The sequence below is a fragment of the Teleopsis dalmanni genome, chromosome 2 (genome assembly GCF_002237135.1).
Source record: "Teleopsis dalmanni isolate 2A chromosome 2, ASM223713v2, whole genome shotgun sequence".
In the NCBI taxonomy this organism is placed as follows: Eukaryota; Metazoa; Arthropoda; class Insecta; order Diptera; family Diopsidae; genus Teleopsis; species Teleopsis dalmanni.
Genome location: NC_051847.1, coordinates 94,152,626 through 94,169,853, shown reverse-complemented (window position 1 = coordinate 94,169,853; position 17,228 = coordinate 94,152,626). Strand labels below are relative to the sequence as shown.

At 30.9% G+C, this 17,228-nt stretch overlaps 1 protein-coding gene across 1 annotated transcript; it reads right to left on the bottom strand.

The window, feature by feature from the left end:
* Window positions 1–3,253: 3,253 nt before the first annotated feature.
* On the bottom strand, window positions 3,254–3,889 carry LOC119675088 (caltractin-like). Its single transcript, XM_038086276.1, has one exon. It carries the CDS (start codon window positions 3,887–3,889, stop codon window positions 3,254–3,256), a length of 636 nt encoding a protein of 211 aa, XP_037942204.1.
* Window positions 3,890–17,228: the final 13,339 nt, after the last annotated feature.

Here is a 17,228-nt window from a genome sequence, read left to right as displayed (position 1 = left end):
ACTATTTATATTTTGAGTCTAATAATGGAAAAATACTAACTTGTCGTTGAAAATTGCTTTATTGTTTCTCGAAGTATTCTCCTTTATGATTAATACACTTTTGCATTCATTCGAACCATTAGTCAAAGAATTTTTCCAATATTCTTCAGACACCTCCAAAACATGGTTTTTAAATGCAACAACGGCTTCTTTTGCTGACAAAAATCGTTGTCAACGCAATTTGCAACTTGTGATGATGTATTACGACTTTCGACGTGAATTATTAAAACAAGTGTACATCAATGATCTTACCTCCAAAATTGGCGATGAAGCTCCATCCTTTGCCGTTGTCAAACGCTGGTACAATGATTTTTATTGTGGCTGCGGTTCGTTCACTGACGACATTTGTGAATCCAAAATCGGAAAACAATAATTCTGTGCAAAAACTATTACAAGTAATGCAAGATCATTATGTAACATATTTTGCAATTGAAAAAATCTTAGGTATGAAAAAGAGGCTCGTGTCGATTGGTGCACACAAATGCACTAGTTCTCAAGAAGTACAATGCTGGTCTTTCAAAAGATGTGTATAAGATTGTAACAGGTGACGAATCATGGATATATGAGTATGAGCCAGAACGTAAGCAGAAGTCGACTGTGTGGGTGTTTCAAGGTGAACTAAATTCAACGCATAACGGTCAATTCTGAACAAACAAACGCCGTCGGATCAATCTCCATTAAGACAATTCGAGTGCTCACACATCTTGTCTAAAAACCGACTATTTGAACATTCAAAAAATCGAATTGATGGGTCATTCACCGTACAGTCCTGATTTGGCACCTAATGACTTTTTCTTGTTCCCGAATGTCAGGAATACTCGCAAATTGCCTGGACAAAGATTTTTGTCGGCGGAACAAGCCGTTGTTGAATATGAAAACCATAATTTGGAGGTGTCTGAAGAAGATTGCAAAAAATGCTTCTACAAATGGTTCGAACGCATGCAAAAGAATACTTCGAATAAAGCAATTTTCAACGACAAGTAAATATAAATAGTGACTCTCGTAACATTTATAAGGTGAATTTATTTTTTAATGATAACGGTTACGTTTCCTGACAATAAAACAAAAACTCTTAAATATAATGCAGTGCGATTTATACATTAAGACCGAAAAGTTTTCGGAAATTCTCATTTAAAATTCGCGCGCTGTATATTTTTCGATATTTTAAGTTTATGTAGTTTGGCAGCAATTAACTTAATTACTATGCCAAAAATGAGCGCGATCTGTCAGACAGTTCGTTTACGGCAGCTGTTGAAACCAGTTCACCTCAGTAGGGCGTTGCGAAAAAAACAATGGAAAAAAATATTGAACAAAGAGTTTGCATCAAATTTTGTGTTTCGAACGAAATTTCGTGTGCAGAATCGTTGCGAATGCTACAAAAGGCTTATGGGGAATCAGTTTTATCGAAAACTCAAGTTTATGAGTGGTACAAAGCCTTCCAGGACGGTCGTACGACCGTCGAAGACATTTCGCAACGCACTACTGAGGTGAACTGGTTTCAACAGCTGCCGTAAACGAACTGTCTGACAGATCGAGCTCATTTTTGGCATAGTAATTAAGGACAGTGCTGCCAAACTACATAAACTTAAAATATCGAAAAATATACAGCGCGCGAATTTTAAATGAGAATTTCCGAAAACTTTTCAGTCTTAATGTAAATTATGACGGTCACATAATTATGCAACTATTATGAAGATGTTGTGAATCGAATATTAATTACTTTTAAATTTTTATATATCTTTTAATTATTCACATAAATCTTAATCAGCATAAATAAAACAAAAATTGATTATTTAATAAAAAAACAAATATCAATAATATTAATGTGGATTTAATTTATGCAAATTTAGTATTAGTCAATCCACCTTTCGCTTTGACAAGTCATGCAGTAACTCCAACCAATCCCAAATGAAACCACAAAACTTAACCGACGGTTCGGATATTTTCTTCTTGTCAAATATTCCATGATTTCTTGTGTCAAGCTAATCACCTCCAATTCGCAACTCGTGGTGAACTGTGGGAGTTGTGGGAAATATTACACATGTACAATTATATATTCTAATTAATATCCGAAATATCCAAAAGGGAATTTCAATTGTTATTTTGGTTAATTAAATTTAGAAACTGCGCACCGGCGAGTAACACTCACCTAAAGCCAAATATTTCATCCGCAATGCAAGTACCGCGATGAAGTCAAATGGATTTAACGCTGATGCAATTTTCTGTGTAGTTCTCTAATTAAATATTTTGATAGAATTTGCAATTTGAATAAAATTTATCGCGGTTTACTCTACATTTGCAATGTTTTCATATCAACGAACAATTCTTACTAACAAAACAACTCATTTTTAATGGTTTTTAAGCATATGTTAAAAATTTATCATTTATTTTTCAGTGAAATTACTACTTCAAATTATACAACAATTTAAAGATCAGTAAAGAATGAGGTAGGTAGGTTGGAGAGTGGCGGCCTTATTTTCAAAAAAGCTCAATTAAGCTCAAATAATGACCCATTGTGATACCACAGGAATAGCATTAGTATATACATAGATTGAAAGATCAGAATACAACAGTAAAGGATTGGATTTTTTATTATTTCATCCGAAGAATATTTCGGGGTCATTACTTTTTAATGTAAATGATATTCATAGCAATTATGGTATATATTTTAAAAATAATGCTATTTTAAATTCGTTATTAAATTGATTTTATGTAAAAAACACACAAATCCACTAATTTCAAAGATTAAATTTTACAGAAGTATAATTATTCAATAATTATGAAATTATGAAATTTTGCATCACAATAGAACCCTTCAATCCAAAATTTTGGTGAAATGCGTCTGCAAGACAAAGTGATGCACTGCAATATATTAAGAGGACTCAATCTTTCGGTTACCTACTCACAGCAAAAACTATTTTGTGTGCAATAGTGATTTAGTCAGAATTATATTTGGTTGATTTACAATCACTATAAGACATTATAATCATTCTTAGTATAACAAAACCTGATTAATAATAATTAATAATATATTTACATATCAGTATGTAAGCCAAGTGTACTCACTTATTACTTTTCTAGGTAATATGCATGATTTTTATTAACTTAACTTCCGATAACTCTAATTGAACTAAGATCAGTGAAACATTTATTTTAAAACATCAATTAAAAGATTTGCTACAAACAAAAATAAATCATGTCAGACTCCACATCGTTATTGGTCATACAAAACCGTATTCAGTACTAATCGTATGTAGTCATCTTCATTAACTTTACCATCTTTGTTTAGATCAGCGTATTCAAACATTTCAGCCAGTTCTTCATCATTTAAGTTCTCCCCCAGTTGTCTGCTAACAAGCTTCAAGTCATCTAGAGTGAGACTATTTTTTCCAACACCACAAAATAAACGAAATGACTTGCGCAAATCCATCTCGGTATCTTTTTCACCAATTTTCATTTCCATCAACTTAACAAAATCATTGAATGATATACGTTCAGTGTTGTCCTCGTTGATTTTAGCAATCATTGCCTTAATATCGTCTTTCCTTGGTTCAAATCCCAAAGCACGAACAGCGACTCTGAGATGATTATCACGCAGAATACCAGTACAATTTGAATCAAGTAAATCAAATGTTTCCTTCATGTCAAGAAGTTGTCGATCATCAAAACGAAGTTTGTGTCCAATTTTTTGAGGTGTGGAAACATCACCTTCACTATCCCTCGATATAACTGAATCATCGTCTTCATTGTTAGAACGTTCTTCTAAATACCTCTGTAATATCTTTTCAGGTGTGATGGACTTTATTGGGGGAGCTTTTTGACGTTTACGAGTATTGCTTACAATTGACATTTTTAATCAAAATCAAACAAATCTGCAATTAATCACTTGTAGTTGTTTAAAGAATTGAAAAACTGAAGTCTGATTATTGATAAACATAAAGTTCCTTGCACATTCTTTGACAATGATTAACAAATATATCCTGATTGTGAAACAGTTTTTTATATAAATTTTTTTTATAATATATTTTGGAATGTTGTTTTACTTATCCAAAAATATACAGGCTAATGTGATTCGAAAATGATTTTGAAGTGATACATCTAATATTATGTTTAAATTAGTTCCAATTGTTTTATTTCGGAAAAAATAAGCAAAAGTTCTGAAATAAAAATGTCATTTGATCACATTTTCTGCGAATGCGTTATCAAGATGAGTGATTAGACTAAACATACCTTTTGCAATAACTTTTCTCAACATTGTGACCATAATGAACTACACCACTAGAATCGTACAGAAATTTGAACTCTAACTCAATTTCTAGATGACACCACTAGAATCGCACAGAAATTTGTACTCGAACTCAATTTCTGCACGACTTTGGCGTAATATTTTCGATCTTCGCTGACGTTTTGCCTGTGATTCGCTTGATTGGACAGTTGCTTCTGAGACATTAGCATCGCGTGTTATGTTATTACAAATTTCATCTAATTCCTATAATCGTCTAATTGTCAATCGATGATTATTGATCACTAAATGTTTGATTCACATTGTTCATCTGTTGATGTTGTTGGCTATTATATGGTATATCCAATATTTTTATATTAACAAACAATTCAAAACAGTCATTATTTGTGGTTCAAATAGAGTCATCAAGTTAATTGAAGCTGAAATGCCAGTTGTTACTTAAATTTTAATTTAAAGTAGGTGAGTTTTATTGCGCCACCAAGAGAAGAATCACAAATCATTACAAAAGTGCTATTAGGTATACTTCACAAGATGATGTCTACCGTATGTAATAAGGCGGATTCATCGTTTGGTTGCTGAAATAATAGTCAATCATAATCCGGTTCATTGCTATCGAGCTTGCCAATAAAGACAAGTACAAAACCAACAAATAGAGAAAAACATATTTACAGAATTTCAATTATAAGGTAAAGCCTTGAGCATTAATAAGAAGAGAGATTATTAAATTGTGTCAAGCCATTGAAGTTCAGCATTTGGTATCAAAATACCGGTGTTGTCATAAGCTGCAGGTAGATATTATACATTACAAAAGATTTCTGGCCTGTGGTATCAGAATCTTGCTGTCATCATAAGTTACTGGTAGATATATATTACAAAATATTTCTAGGCTATGGTATCAGAATCCCGGTGGCGTTATAAACTACGGGAATAAAAAAATTTCAGCCTGTGGTATCAAAATACCATTGGTGTAATATTTTCCTAAAAATAATTTAGGCATCTTTGTTTTATATATATAATATATATACATATATATATACAATATATAAAGCAAATAATACTAACGAAATTTCTCATAATAAATTTTATTAATATAATTATTTGAAATATATATTTTTTTTCTATAGTATATATATAAAGAATGATAGAAATAAATAATTCATTCAATATATAAACAGTTCAATTTTTAATATAAATATTATATAAAATAAATATTATAAATGTAATCATAAATATTATAAAATTTATTTTATACATGTACGTGATCTATTGATGACAAAGATATAAGTATTTGTATTTGCAGATAGTTTTTAAAATTGAAGTCCCGATTCGACAATCTTTATTCCCGTTCTTTAATGACACTCAACTTTTCTAAGGTAGTGGAGTAATATTTAATTCTATCAAAGCTCGTTTACATTACTAATGGCAATGAACAATATTTATTATATATAATATATATTTATTTGAGTTATTTTTAAAAAACTATTTCAAATACCATCGATTTCTCTTATTATATCTCAAAGAAGTCCAATTCTCTGTCTATTCCATTTGACAATCGTGGTCATTAATGCACAGAATACAGCGTGTGCCTATAACCTCATCTTTTACCAGTCATAGCAGTCTATTTTAATTTTCTTATAATCTCTGATTTGGATGAATTTAGCCGTCAAAATATAACTTAAAAAACAATTTTTTATTTTTTTTATAAGAAAAATAAGAAAAATTTTTAACTTGACTTTTCATCTTTATTCCACTTTCTCGGATTTATATTTAGTACTTTCTTTGAAATAATTGAACCTTATGTGCTATTTTCTTATATTATCAGTTTAGATGCAATATTATCATGAAATTTTGATAGTATATATATGATCTTCCCGATCAATTTCTCACCAAATCTAATTGCTAGTAGATGATCACATTAAACATACCTATTTTTCTTAATATAAAATTGTAGGTCAATTATATATTTATTTAGTGTTCGCATTTCATTTCATATACATAAAAAAATTTTACTAAAATATCTTATTCAAAGCCACACCGATGATGGAACCGGACCCTTTTTGTGGACTAGGAAATAGCACGCTCCTTTCATAAAAATAAAGCAGAACCAGAATAAAAAGGACTACTGGGATAATATACCAGGATTGAAACAATCCAAATCACTTATTGGTACCTATAACCTATCAAAAGAAAAACTTAGAATCATCACAAGTATCCTAATAAGGCACTGTAGACTAAAACACCACCTTACAAAACTGTAGATTCTGTGAAGAGAATGAGGAGTCGGCCACACAAGTGCTGTTAGAATGCCCTGCGCCAATGCACATTCGATAAAACTCTGTAAAGTAGATTCTATACTACTTTTTGTTGATGCCACAGGGCTTAAAGACCTACTCTAAGCCCAGAAGGGGGCACAATAGACCCGACGGTCGCAATGCTACATCCCCTAACAATAATAATAATTTTATTCAAAAGAAAGAAATTCTACTTTCGATTTCTTACTTTATATGTCAACTGAATAGTTGAATCATCACTGCATCACAGTCGATTTCGAAAAGGCTCTTCCGAAAAGACTGTTCCGAGAAGACTTCATCTTAATATGCTTCTTAAGTTTTTATGTCGTGCGTTGAAGTAGCTTTCCCGCTGCATTATAGCAACTCAATAAACTTCATTTACCCTTTAAATGGTATTAAAAATCAATTACATTTGAATAAACTTCCGAAGCTTCAAATATAAAGCAAAGTCTTTTGTAAATAACTGTGTTCGTAATTTTGTTGAAAATATTATAAAGAAAAATGTCCAACTTAATTTAAAAATACCTGTACCATTTCCTAATACGGAATGCACTTGCCACAATTTATGAGTTGATTTGGCACGATTTGCTCTGCGAAGTCTATTAGCTCGTATTCAAGCGTTAAAAATTTATTATAGATTTTTGTATTTTCCCATTATTTCCTGGCAACCTTTTGTACGAAACTCACCATACCTACGGGGAACGGAGCCATTAGTTTAAAATTTTTCCAGTCCACTTTGTCGACTAATGCGATTTAATGGAAAAGTGGTGCAAGTAAAAGTAAAGGAACGAACATTTTAAATTGTAGCATCAGGAAATAAATTTCAGAGTTAGAAGAGTTATGCAGACTCTTAAGAAAGTTAAATAAATGCAATTACACGTGCACTAAAAAGGTGCTGTTCAGTAAAGTTATTATATGCTATCATCTATAATCTTCGGAAACAAATTAATGTATCAACATTTCCAATTCTCTATATACTTAATTACATTGATTCATCAAACTATCAGCTGTAATTGTAAGTTAAACTGCGCTTATAATTATTTAGATGAACCCAACATAAAGTATATTAACTCCAATAATTTTATTATTGTTGAAGACGAAAAGTTTTTCGACTAGAATAACTTTGATTGCATTGGAACAATTATTTATAAAATCATATTATTTAAACTTATGGATTAGATGGTACATATAATATAATTCATCTCGGATCTATATAATACTCCATCACAAGCCTAATTAATAGAAACGTATTGGCCAGTAAACAGTAGGTTTATTCACCCAGTCTTGCAAAGTCATTGCAAGGTGCACGAAATGCAAGAATGCTAAAAATTGCAAGGGTGCGAGAAAACCTCTGTTGCCGAATTGCAATATTAAAATAAAACAGCTGTTGTTTTTCTTTTTTGTTTCGTTGCAAGCATACATACATACAAGATTGCAAGCAATTGCAAGAAATTTCGTGCACGTATTTTCTTGTTGTTCATTAAAGGCTCGAGCAATCTGTATACTTCGTGCACCTTGCAATGACTTTGCAAGACAGAGTAAATACCTTTAAAGTCTTTATACACATCAACCCAACACTACATACATAATATTGTATTATAATATATATACAGACATAAATTCTAAGTGAAGTCCATTATGTTCTTATGCCATTATTGGCATCAGGAACGGTTTATAAAGTGGTTTTTTTCAGATGCCATAAATTTATTACTTGCAACTCTTTTCTCAAAAATAACAATAAGAATAGTTTACATATCCAGAAAGAATATTATTGACATACAGTTTAGTTAGAACTTTTTAATTTCGTTTCATAGCGTTACCAGATTTCCGGCTTCTAACGTAAAAATAAAGAAAACAATGAATATTAGTACTAGGTATAAAATAAAACATCATATCAATATCTTCGATAAATTATTATACAATACTGAATCCTCTTCAAGCAATAAATTTAATGAAAACGACTTGCGGACACATAGCTGTAACAATTTGACTGTAATTTGAAAGATATTTCTTTACAAATCGCCAAGAGTTTAAGGTTCGGAAAATATGAACCGTGACTTTGATTGTATTTGCACGCTTTGTATGAACTTGGGGTTCAATTTAGTCGACTGAACCTCTCGTCAAATATAAAGCGATTTTCGCTCTGTCATTTCTTGTCTCTTTTGTATTTACTTTGCATAACATTGGAGGTTCACTTTTTTTATTGAACCGCTTGCACGCATTAATTTAACAGTTATGATTATTTTACGTACATATTTTGCGCGACTTGTTTTCTCTTTTATTTTTATATTTGTTTGTATATTTTGTGTTTATTCAATACTGAACATAGTCCCAATGTGAACGTTATTTCATTTGCATGCTTTGTAAGGAGCGCGGTGCAGTTTTTATTCTGAACCTTAGTATATTTTAAGAGGAATGTGTTTACTCTTTTATTAATTATAAGTAATGTTGGGTGTAACTAACATATGTATGTGTGATTTTGTTTGTATTGTATGTTTTGTGTTTATGTTAATCTGTTTGGAAAAGCTATTATAAAAAATGTTAAGTAGCAAAATAGCGAGATTATTTACCTAATAAAAAAAGATCTAAAAAGGAAGCTTTGTTAAGGGGTTCAGTGAACACTCTGAACCATTCGACGCCTCGCCTCTGCATACAGTGCATTTTGTGGATGCAATGCATTTTCGATATGCATTTTTGAGTTTTCACTGCTCTATATGTGGTAATCAATGGTCTGAAAATGGCATCATCACTACAAAAAATCCGATACAAAAAATCCTCATCATTTTCATAAGTATTCACAATCTTAACAGGATTAATTGTTGTTAAACATTTCATGTTGTAAAATTGCATATCCTAAACTAAGTATGTGACGCTTTGGATAGTAGTCCTATAGTGCTGCCAAATCAGAATTAAAGATACCATAGTGGAAATTCATACCAGAAATATTTGTGATCTGAATACCATTTATGGGTAGAATTGGAAAAATCTATGTTATATTCTTCCAGTAACCATTAAAAAATAAATTTTTTATCGAAAGTGAATAAGTGTGTGGCCTTTATACTTTAATAAAATCAAGTAAGATCAATAAGAATATTTCTTAATGAATATAAAACCTTAAATCAGTAAAAAATTTGGTAATGTATGGCTAGATATATATTTTGAAAGTGGTTTTGAATATATTTAAAATAATGTATGTTAAATGCATTGCAATTTCTTAGATGTCAGTTTCGATTTGGGTTATAATCTCAAAAGTATTGCTTCATGTACTTCCACACTATAAAGTTATTCATATTTCCAGCTGAAGTAAAATAAGCTATATGGAAAAGAATTAATTGACACCACAGGGCAAAATACATATGCAAATGATTCATTTCTCATATCTGATATTTTTCGGTTGGAAAAGCATTTTCACGATGCCATGCAAAATGCAGTCTCATAACATATTATTTGTTCGCGCTTACTCCAGTGTGCTCATCATTGCGTTCTCATACATGCATTCTCATGCACAACATTATATATGAATGTCTTGAAAGTAATATACCAACTTTGCAAAGCTATGCAATACTGACATGTACAGAAGAGATACTTTCGGTACAGTATGTTTAGAAAGTTGTTAAAGAAAGGAGTCGCATGTGCAATAAAACAATATTAAGCGGGAAAATTATTCAAATGCACTTCAAAAATTTCTCAAAAATAACTTCGCGATATTAAACCTGCAAGGAATGATGTAAAACTTTTTTTATTATACGAGTATTTGAAATCTTATTTTTGAGTTGTATTATTTTGCTTAAACACTCAAAATAAATACGGTTTTGATTTCAATAAATAAGTTTTTAAGTTGAAAAATTGAAAAAAATTATTTATTTAGTTGAATAGTAGTTTAGGCTAATTGCTGGTGTCTCACAAGTCATCATACATGCACGTACATGTATGCATCATATACTCTTGCAGAAGTGTTTTAAAAAAAAATATTTAAGCTCCTTTCATACGCACCAGACTATATCCTTCTCAGTTAACGCAAATAAACAGGACAGTATCGTATTGTACTGCAGATAACCGAAACGGGTTTTGTTGTTTGCTAACTACTCCTTAAGTAATAGACCTTTTTTGTTATGTTGGTACACCCTTTCTTGGCATATGGTACAAATTTGAGCGCCATCTGGCAATTAGTTTGTTTACAGCAGCTGTTAATGTGAGACTACCTCAAGTGCATTTAGTGATTTTTACTATGGAAAATTCATGTTGTACGCGATTTTTTGACCAAACTCGGCACCACTGTCATTGCTCAGACACTATATTCGCCAGATCTGGATCCGTGCGACGTTTTTCTGTTCCCGAAACTCAAACTGCCCCTTCGTGTTTAGCGTTTTGAGTCGATTGAATCGGTAAAAGAGTATTCGCTGAAGGAACTAAAAGCCATACCTGCAAGGGCCTACGAAAATTGTATGCAAGATTGGGTTAAGCGTTGGCATATGTGTATCGCTTCAGAAGGAGCATATTTTGAAGCAGATAAAATAAATTTGGAATAAAATTTAAATTTGTGTCGTTCTTTTATTCAAAGCTTGCAGAAACATAAGCTTAAATTCATTTTTCGGTAAATTTTATACTTCAAAATCAAGTTCCTACAGTATTATAAACAGATCGCTATAACATAACTTTCGAGACTGCAATTTTATAGTTGCTGTATAAAATGGTAGAAACAAGTTACGTCATAAGTCTACAGTTCTTTTCGCTTAAAAAAGACCATCATTTGAAATAATAAACGGTTTTAATAAAAGTAGTCCTTGCATCATGTCATATGTGGAATTCCATCTGGTTACACAATCAATAAGTGTTACTTCATGACCTCCATCCATCAGCATATTGCGATAATACTTAGTCCTTAATTTTTGTGATAATATGCGGCAGATGTCAATATTTTCTTTAATACTATAAATTTGTAAAGCATCGTTCACACAAAGTTGTATGGTATGAACCCCACATTTTATAAATTGAAGTCCAAATGATACAACACCAGACAGCATTAATTCAAAGTGGTCCAGATATTCTTCTTTGTCACTTTCTGCTGCTAACTCCTCTCTTAATTCTTGATTTAAGTCCGCTACAGTTCTGATCATGTTAGCAGCATTATCAGTAGTAATTGTTAAAATTTGATCTAAATTTATTCCATAATCTTGAAAAACTTCCATTATAATGGACTTCATGTATTCGCTTGTATGTGAGGTCTTTATTTCTTTTAGTCCAAGCATTTTAATTGCAATTTCTTTATCTTTAACATACTGCACATTTATTGCAACTACAATTAAATTATGTATTGAAGCCGCATCAATTTTTATTGAAATGAGCTTTCGTTTTAAGTCTTCAATAATTTGGTCCTTATTCTTGGTGGAATATTTTACAATTTGCTCGTTAACATTGTGTTTATTTATTTTTATTCCAACAACATTTAGTACTGGTTCAGTCAGAACTTTAAATGCTGTATCCTCAAGCAAGCAGAAAGGCCTCATATTTTCAGTAAAGAGCTGCGCAATAGCTACTTCAATCTTGCGTTTATTTACATTGATAGAAATTTTTCCGTTTATTTACATTGATAGAAAATATTTATATTTCATCACAACTATTTCTTTGTAATTAAGGTGACAATATAAACAGTGACTTATTTGAAACTTAGAGTACTACAGCTGATTATAACTCACAATGTTAATCAACTAGCCTTCCATTACAAAATCATACTAAAAATTCTTGTATAAAACAATTTTAAAACTTTTATTAAAATATATGTTATGCAAACAAAATTAAATTAAGTCAGACTCCACATCATTATTGGTCATACAAAACCGTATTCAATACTAATCGTATGTAGTCATCTTCATTAACTTTACCATCTTTGTTTAGATCAGCGTATTCAAACATTTCAGCCAGTTCTTCATCATTTAAGTTCTCCCCCAGTTGTCTGCTAACAAGCTTCAAGTCATCTAGAGTGAGACTATTTTTTCCAACACCACAAAATAAACGAAATGACTTGCGCAAATCCATCTCGGTATCTTTTTCACCAATTTTCAATTCCATCAGCTTAACAAAATCATTGAATGATATACGTTCAGTGTTGTCCTCGTTGATTTTAGCAATCATTGCCTTAATATCGTCTTTCCTTGGTTCAAATCCCAAAGCACGAACAGCGACTCTGAGATGATTATCACGCAGAATACCAGTACAATTTGAATCAAGTAAATCAAATGTTTCCTTCATGTCAAGAAGTTGTCGATCATCAAAACGAAGTTTGTGTCCAATCTTTTTGGCTTTGCAAGTCTCAAAATCACTATCCATCGATGTACCTGATTCATCGTCTTCATAGTTAGAACGTTCTTCTAAATACCTCTGTAATATCTTTTCAGGAGTGATGGACTTTATTGGGGGAGCTTTTTGACGTTTGCGAGTATTGCTTGCAGTTGACATTTTTAATCAAAATCAATCAAAACTAAATTAATCGTTTAGAATAGTTTTAAAAACTGAAAAACTGATGTCTGATTATGATTAACAAATATAGCCCGATTATGAAACCTATCTGGTATACAAATTTTTATTTTAACATACTAACATACAATTACGTATACCTATTTATTTTTCTTGACATTAAATAAATTAATTGGTTACTTAGATGAAAAGTACATAATTCAGAACAAGTTATTAAATAATGTGAAATCATTTACTATATCATATAAACAAATGAAGCGATTACGTTAATTTAATTTAAAAGACAACCGTTTTTATACAATAATTGCTTTAATTCATGAACGAGTCACTGAAGTTAAATACGATTTATTTATTTTCTTTTTTGTGATGTAGAGGTGGAATGCTTTACGCACCGTCAGACCAACCGTCGTCGAAATGGTGGGCCCGTCTCCCTAACATTAGCAATATTAATAATATAATGTTATACTAATAGTATACGGACGAAAACACCCCCTCTTCGGTGAGCGGTATTTCTCCACGGAACTGCCTTCAAATTACTTGGAAGACGATCTCTTTCATGTTGGCATTTCAAGCCATGCTCTTCCGATTTTTGTTCTGCTTCCAGACCTATACTATTTTACCGCATTTTCTTGGTGTCTGCACTATTTATTTGCCTAGTTTCGGGTTCTTCTTTCTAAATTTTATAGGATAACATCAATAAATTATCAACAACAACAGTGAATTTTTTTTATTATTGCATTACTGAAGACTTACAAAAGTTCTAAATTACTGAGGATATATGATAGAATTACAAACAAATAATAAAAAAATTTATAAAAATTTAACAGGACATTTCAAGTTAGTGATCACATAGACACTTTGAATAGCTTTTTAATTAATTAATTTCTTTAACGACAAAGTAATAAAATGTTTATAAGAAAAAATAGCTTTCAATATTTTTAACTTCGGCAGCAGAGCTTAATGATCATAACAATTAAAATGTTAACTCTTTATTGTCTTTATGATTTACCAACTTCCAAAATTTTCAACTACGAAAAAACAAAATCATTTAGAACCATGAAAATATCTAATTAAGAATTTTAATCAAAATCCGTGAAGACACAGAATCAAAACATTTTAGCCTGTGACTAAAATAGTTTTACAGAAAAGAAATTTTATTTCCAAGTCGATTAAAATTACAAAAGTTTATATTGAAGATTGAAATTTTTTAAGAAAAAACAGATATTACATAGTATATAATAAGGCAACGGATGATGACAAAGACACTGCAGAGTCAGCTCATTTAGCGGGCAAGTAATATCCGCTCCACTTAACAACTATCCATGTTAAACATCAAAAAGAACCTAAAAAGTTGAATTTTACTTTCTTAAATTGCAACTATTGCTCCTTTTTCTCAACCGTTTTATCTGCCACAGACTCAAACTGAAGTCCATTTGAATGTAAATTGTCTACACTCAACCGCCTACGAATTACATTTCAACCGCAATTTCACTTTAAGCAGCTGCAATGATTTGGTTCCGCGTCCTTGTTGGCAACTCTGTGCCAACAAGAAAATCAGCATCGAGGCAGTTATTATGGAAGCAATTCCATCCGGATTGCAACGCAACGCAGCATTATTCGAACTACTGTGCCGAAGTTGAATCATTTTGTTTATCTCTTCTTCTTACTCTTTTTCCTTAAAATTTTTTAAGTATTTAAATATTATTTAAATAGAGCTTCTTTTAAATTATTTGTATTAAACTTATTTTTAGCCTTTTTGTTACGGAATTATTGATGACCGGATTTCCACAGGTTCTCAGATTATTTCATATAATATTAAAGTATTCATAAATAATTTATTGATTAATTACCTCCTCGTAACAATTGGCTCTTCTATTTACAAACAAAAATTGGAAATTAGGTAACTAATTATTAGTTATTTATTAGTTAGCATTATGAGGATAAAATCTCAATTACAACTTCATCTTAATAGCTGTCGATTAATTATAGTACTACATTGCAAAACAAAATCTTTACACACTATCTGTCCGAGATTCTATTCTATCCGAAAACTATTCAAAACAAAAAAAAGCTCCTCCTTTCACAATGCCTGATTATTTGCAAAGATAGTGATATTCAAAGGACAAACTGTACTTGTGTTAGGTACTTCTTCGGTTGTGCTCCCGTGTCAATCTCCATTTTTAATCCATATGAGTAGATGGAAACTCATAAATTTCAACTTCGAGCTTTCGCTAGTAAAGTATAGAGTAGGAATTCTTATGCTAAAATTAAGTATTAATGTCATGCAATCTGCAGCTAATTATAATTATTATTCTATAAAGTTTATCCAAAAAAGTATGGTGTATGAAGTTTGTCACACCGTATACTCATGTACTCTAAGGTCACTATTCCACCATTACCAGAAGCTATCTGAAACTACCTTTAAGCTTTGCGGCGACAGCAAAGTAGATATTTAAGTTATCACATGCTTTTTTTTCTTTCATCGGTTTATTTATTGTATCTTACCAAACAGAAATTGATCATTTTGAAAATCTTAAAAAACTATAATGTTTGCTATTGAGCTAAGTATTCATATTTATCAAGGATTTTCTTTTAAGGCGATTTGGTGCAGTTGCAGAAGATAAGTGTCGAACATGAGGATTTGAATGCGATTTGAGTCTCACTCAAAATTTGATATGTATTGAAGAATAACTTCTTCAACAGTTGGTAAATTTAGATCTTTGTGTAGATTTTTGTTTTTGACATACCACGGGGCACACGTAGCTTGTCGGAGAATTTTTTTTGTACTCTTTGGATTTTTTCTATATTTGTGTTATTCTATACCATAAGTCCAAATTGGCTTTAATATTGATTTGTAAATTAACAATTTGTTATCGAGACTGAGTTTAGAGTTGCCATTTAGAAGCCAGTAAGTAAAACTCTAAAAACATAAGAGTTATGTTTTATGCGAAAGATTTTATATAAAGTATCAGTACATCGGATTATCGGCCAATAACCAAACCTCATAAGAGAGATAAATTTAGACATACACATTTGTGGCAGTTTCAGGTTGAATCCGGTAACAACATATAACATAATTTTGCAGTTGTACCAATAGTCGTGTAAATGAAAACAGCTTCTAGGAAGTGTTTCAGGTTTACTATTAAATTAATTTTTATTGATATTTTCGGTATATGTCTGATATTCTTAATATTATAATTAATAGATATATTTTTCGTTATAGTTCTCATTCGAACTCAATTAACATTATTTGTTCCAAGCAAGTATTTTACCATAACTAACTGTTTCTATATATTTCAACCAACTTCATATTTTTGCAACATTAGTATATTTTTTCTAATTTATTAATATCTTTCTTCTTATATTTGTGCTAAGCTGTTTTGTCTAGACCGGACACAAAATTGCTTCCTGCACGCAATCGTTTCAAGCTAAATGTGCTAATTCTTCTCACAGACAACTTGACTCATACTATCACGCAACGTACGAAGGAAACAGATTGTTTTATTTCAAGAAAATTTGGAAATTAAATGGAAACATATGTTGTCTTATCACGCAAACTTCGATTGTGACTAAATGACTTAATGGATATCTAATACATAATATTGTTCTTTTACAAAAACGTTATGAAATTACCTAAATTTAATAAATAAATAAGTTTAAATTTATAAAATAAAATATTTTTCGAAAATTATTTAAACAACATAAATTTCTCTTATTAGTTTTTCAATATAAATTACCTGAAATATCTCGAGTACTAAACTGTAAGGGCCTCGTAAAATATATCGTAGCTAGACTATTTTAATTAGTGTAATTTTTTTTTTTTTTTTGATATAAGTTTAATAAGATCAATCCCACATGGTAGATATGCCATAAGTTAATATAAAGAAAAAATTGTTATTCCAATTTGTCTAGAAACTTTAAATTCTCTAAGAATGTACCTTCTGCTCAAAAAGTTTTTTTAAATAAAACATACAAATTTAAATTTTATTCCAAATTTATTTTATCTCCTTCAAAATACGCTCCTTCTGAACCGATACACATATGCCAACGCTTAACCTAATCTTCCATACACTTTTCGTAGGCCCGTGCAGGCTTTTAGTTCCTTCAGCGAATTCTCTTTTACCGATTCAATCGACTCAAAACTCTTACCACGAAGGGGCAATTTGAGTTTCGGGAACAGG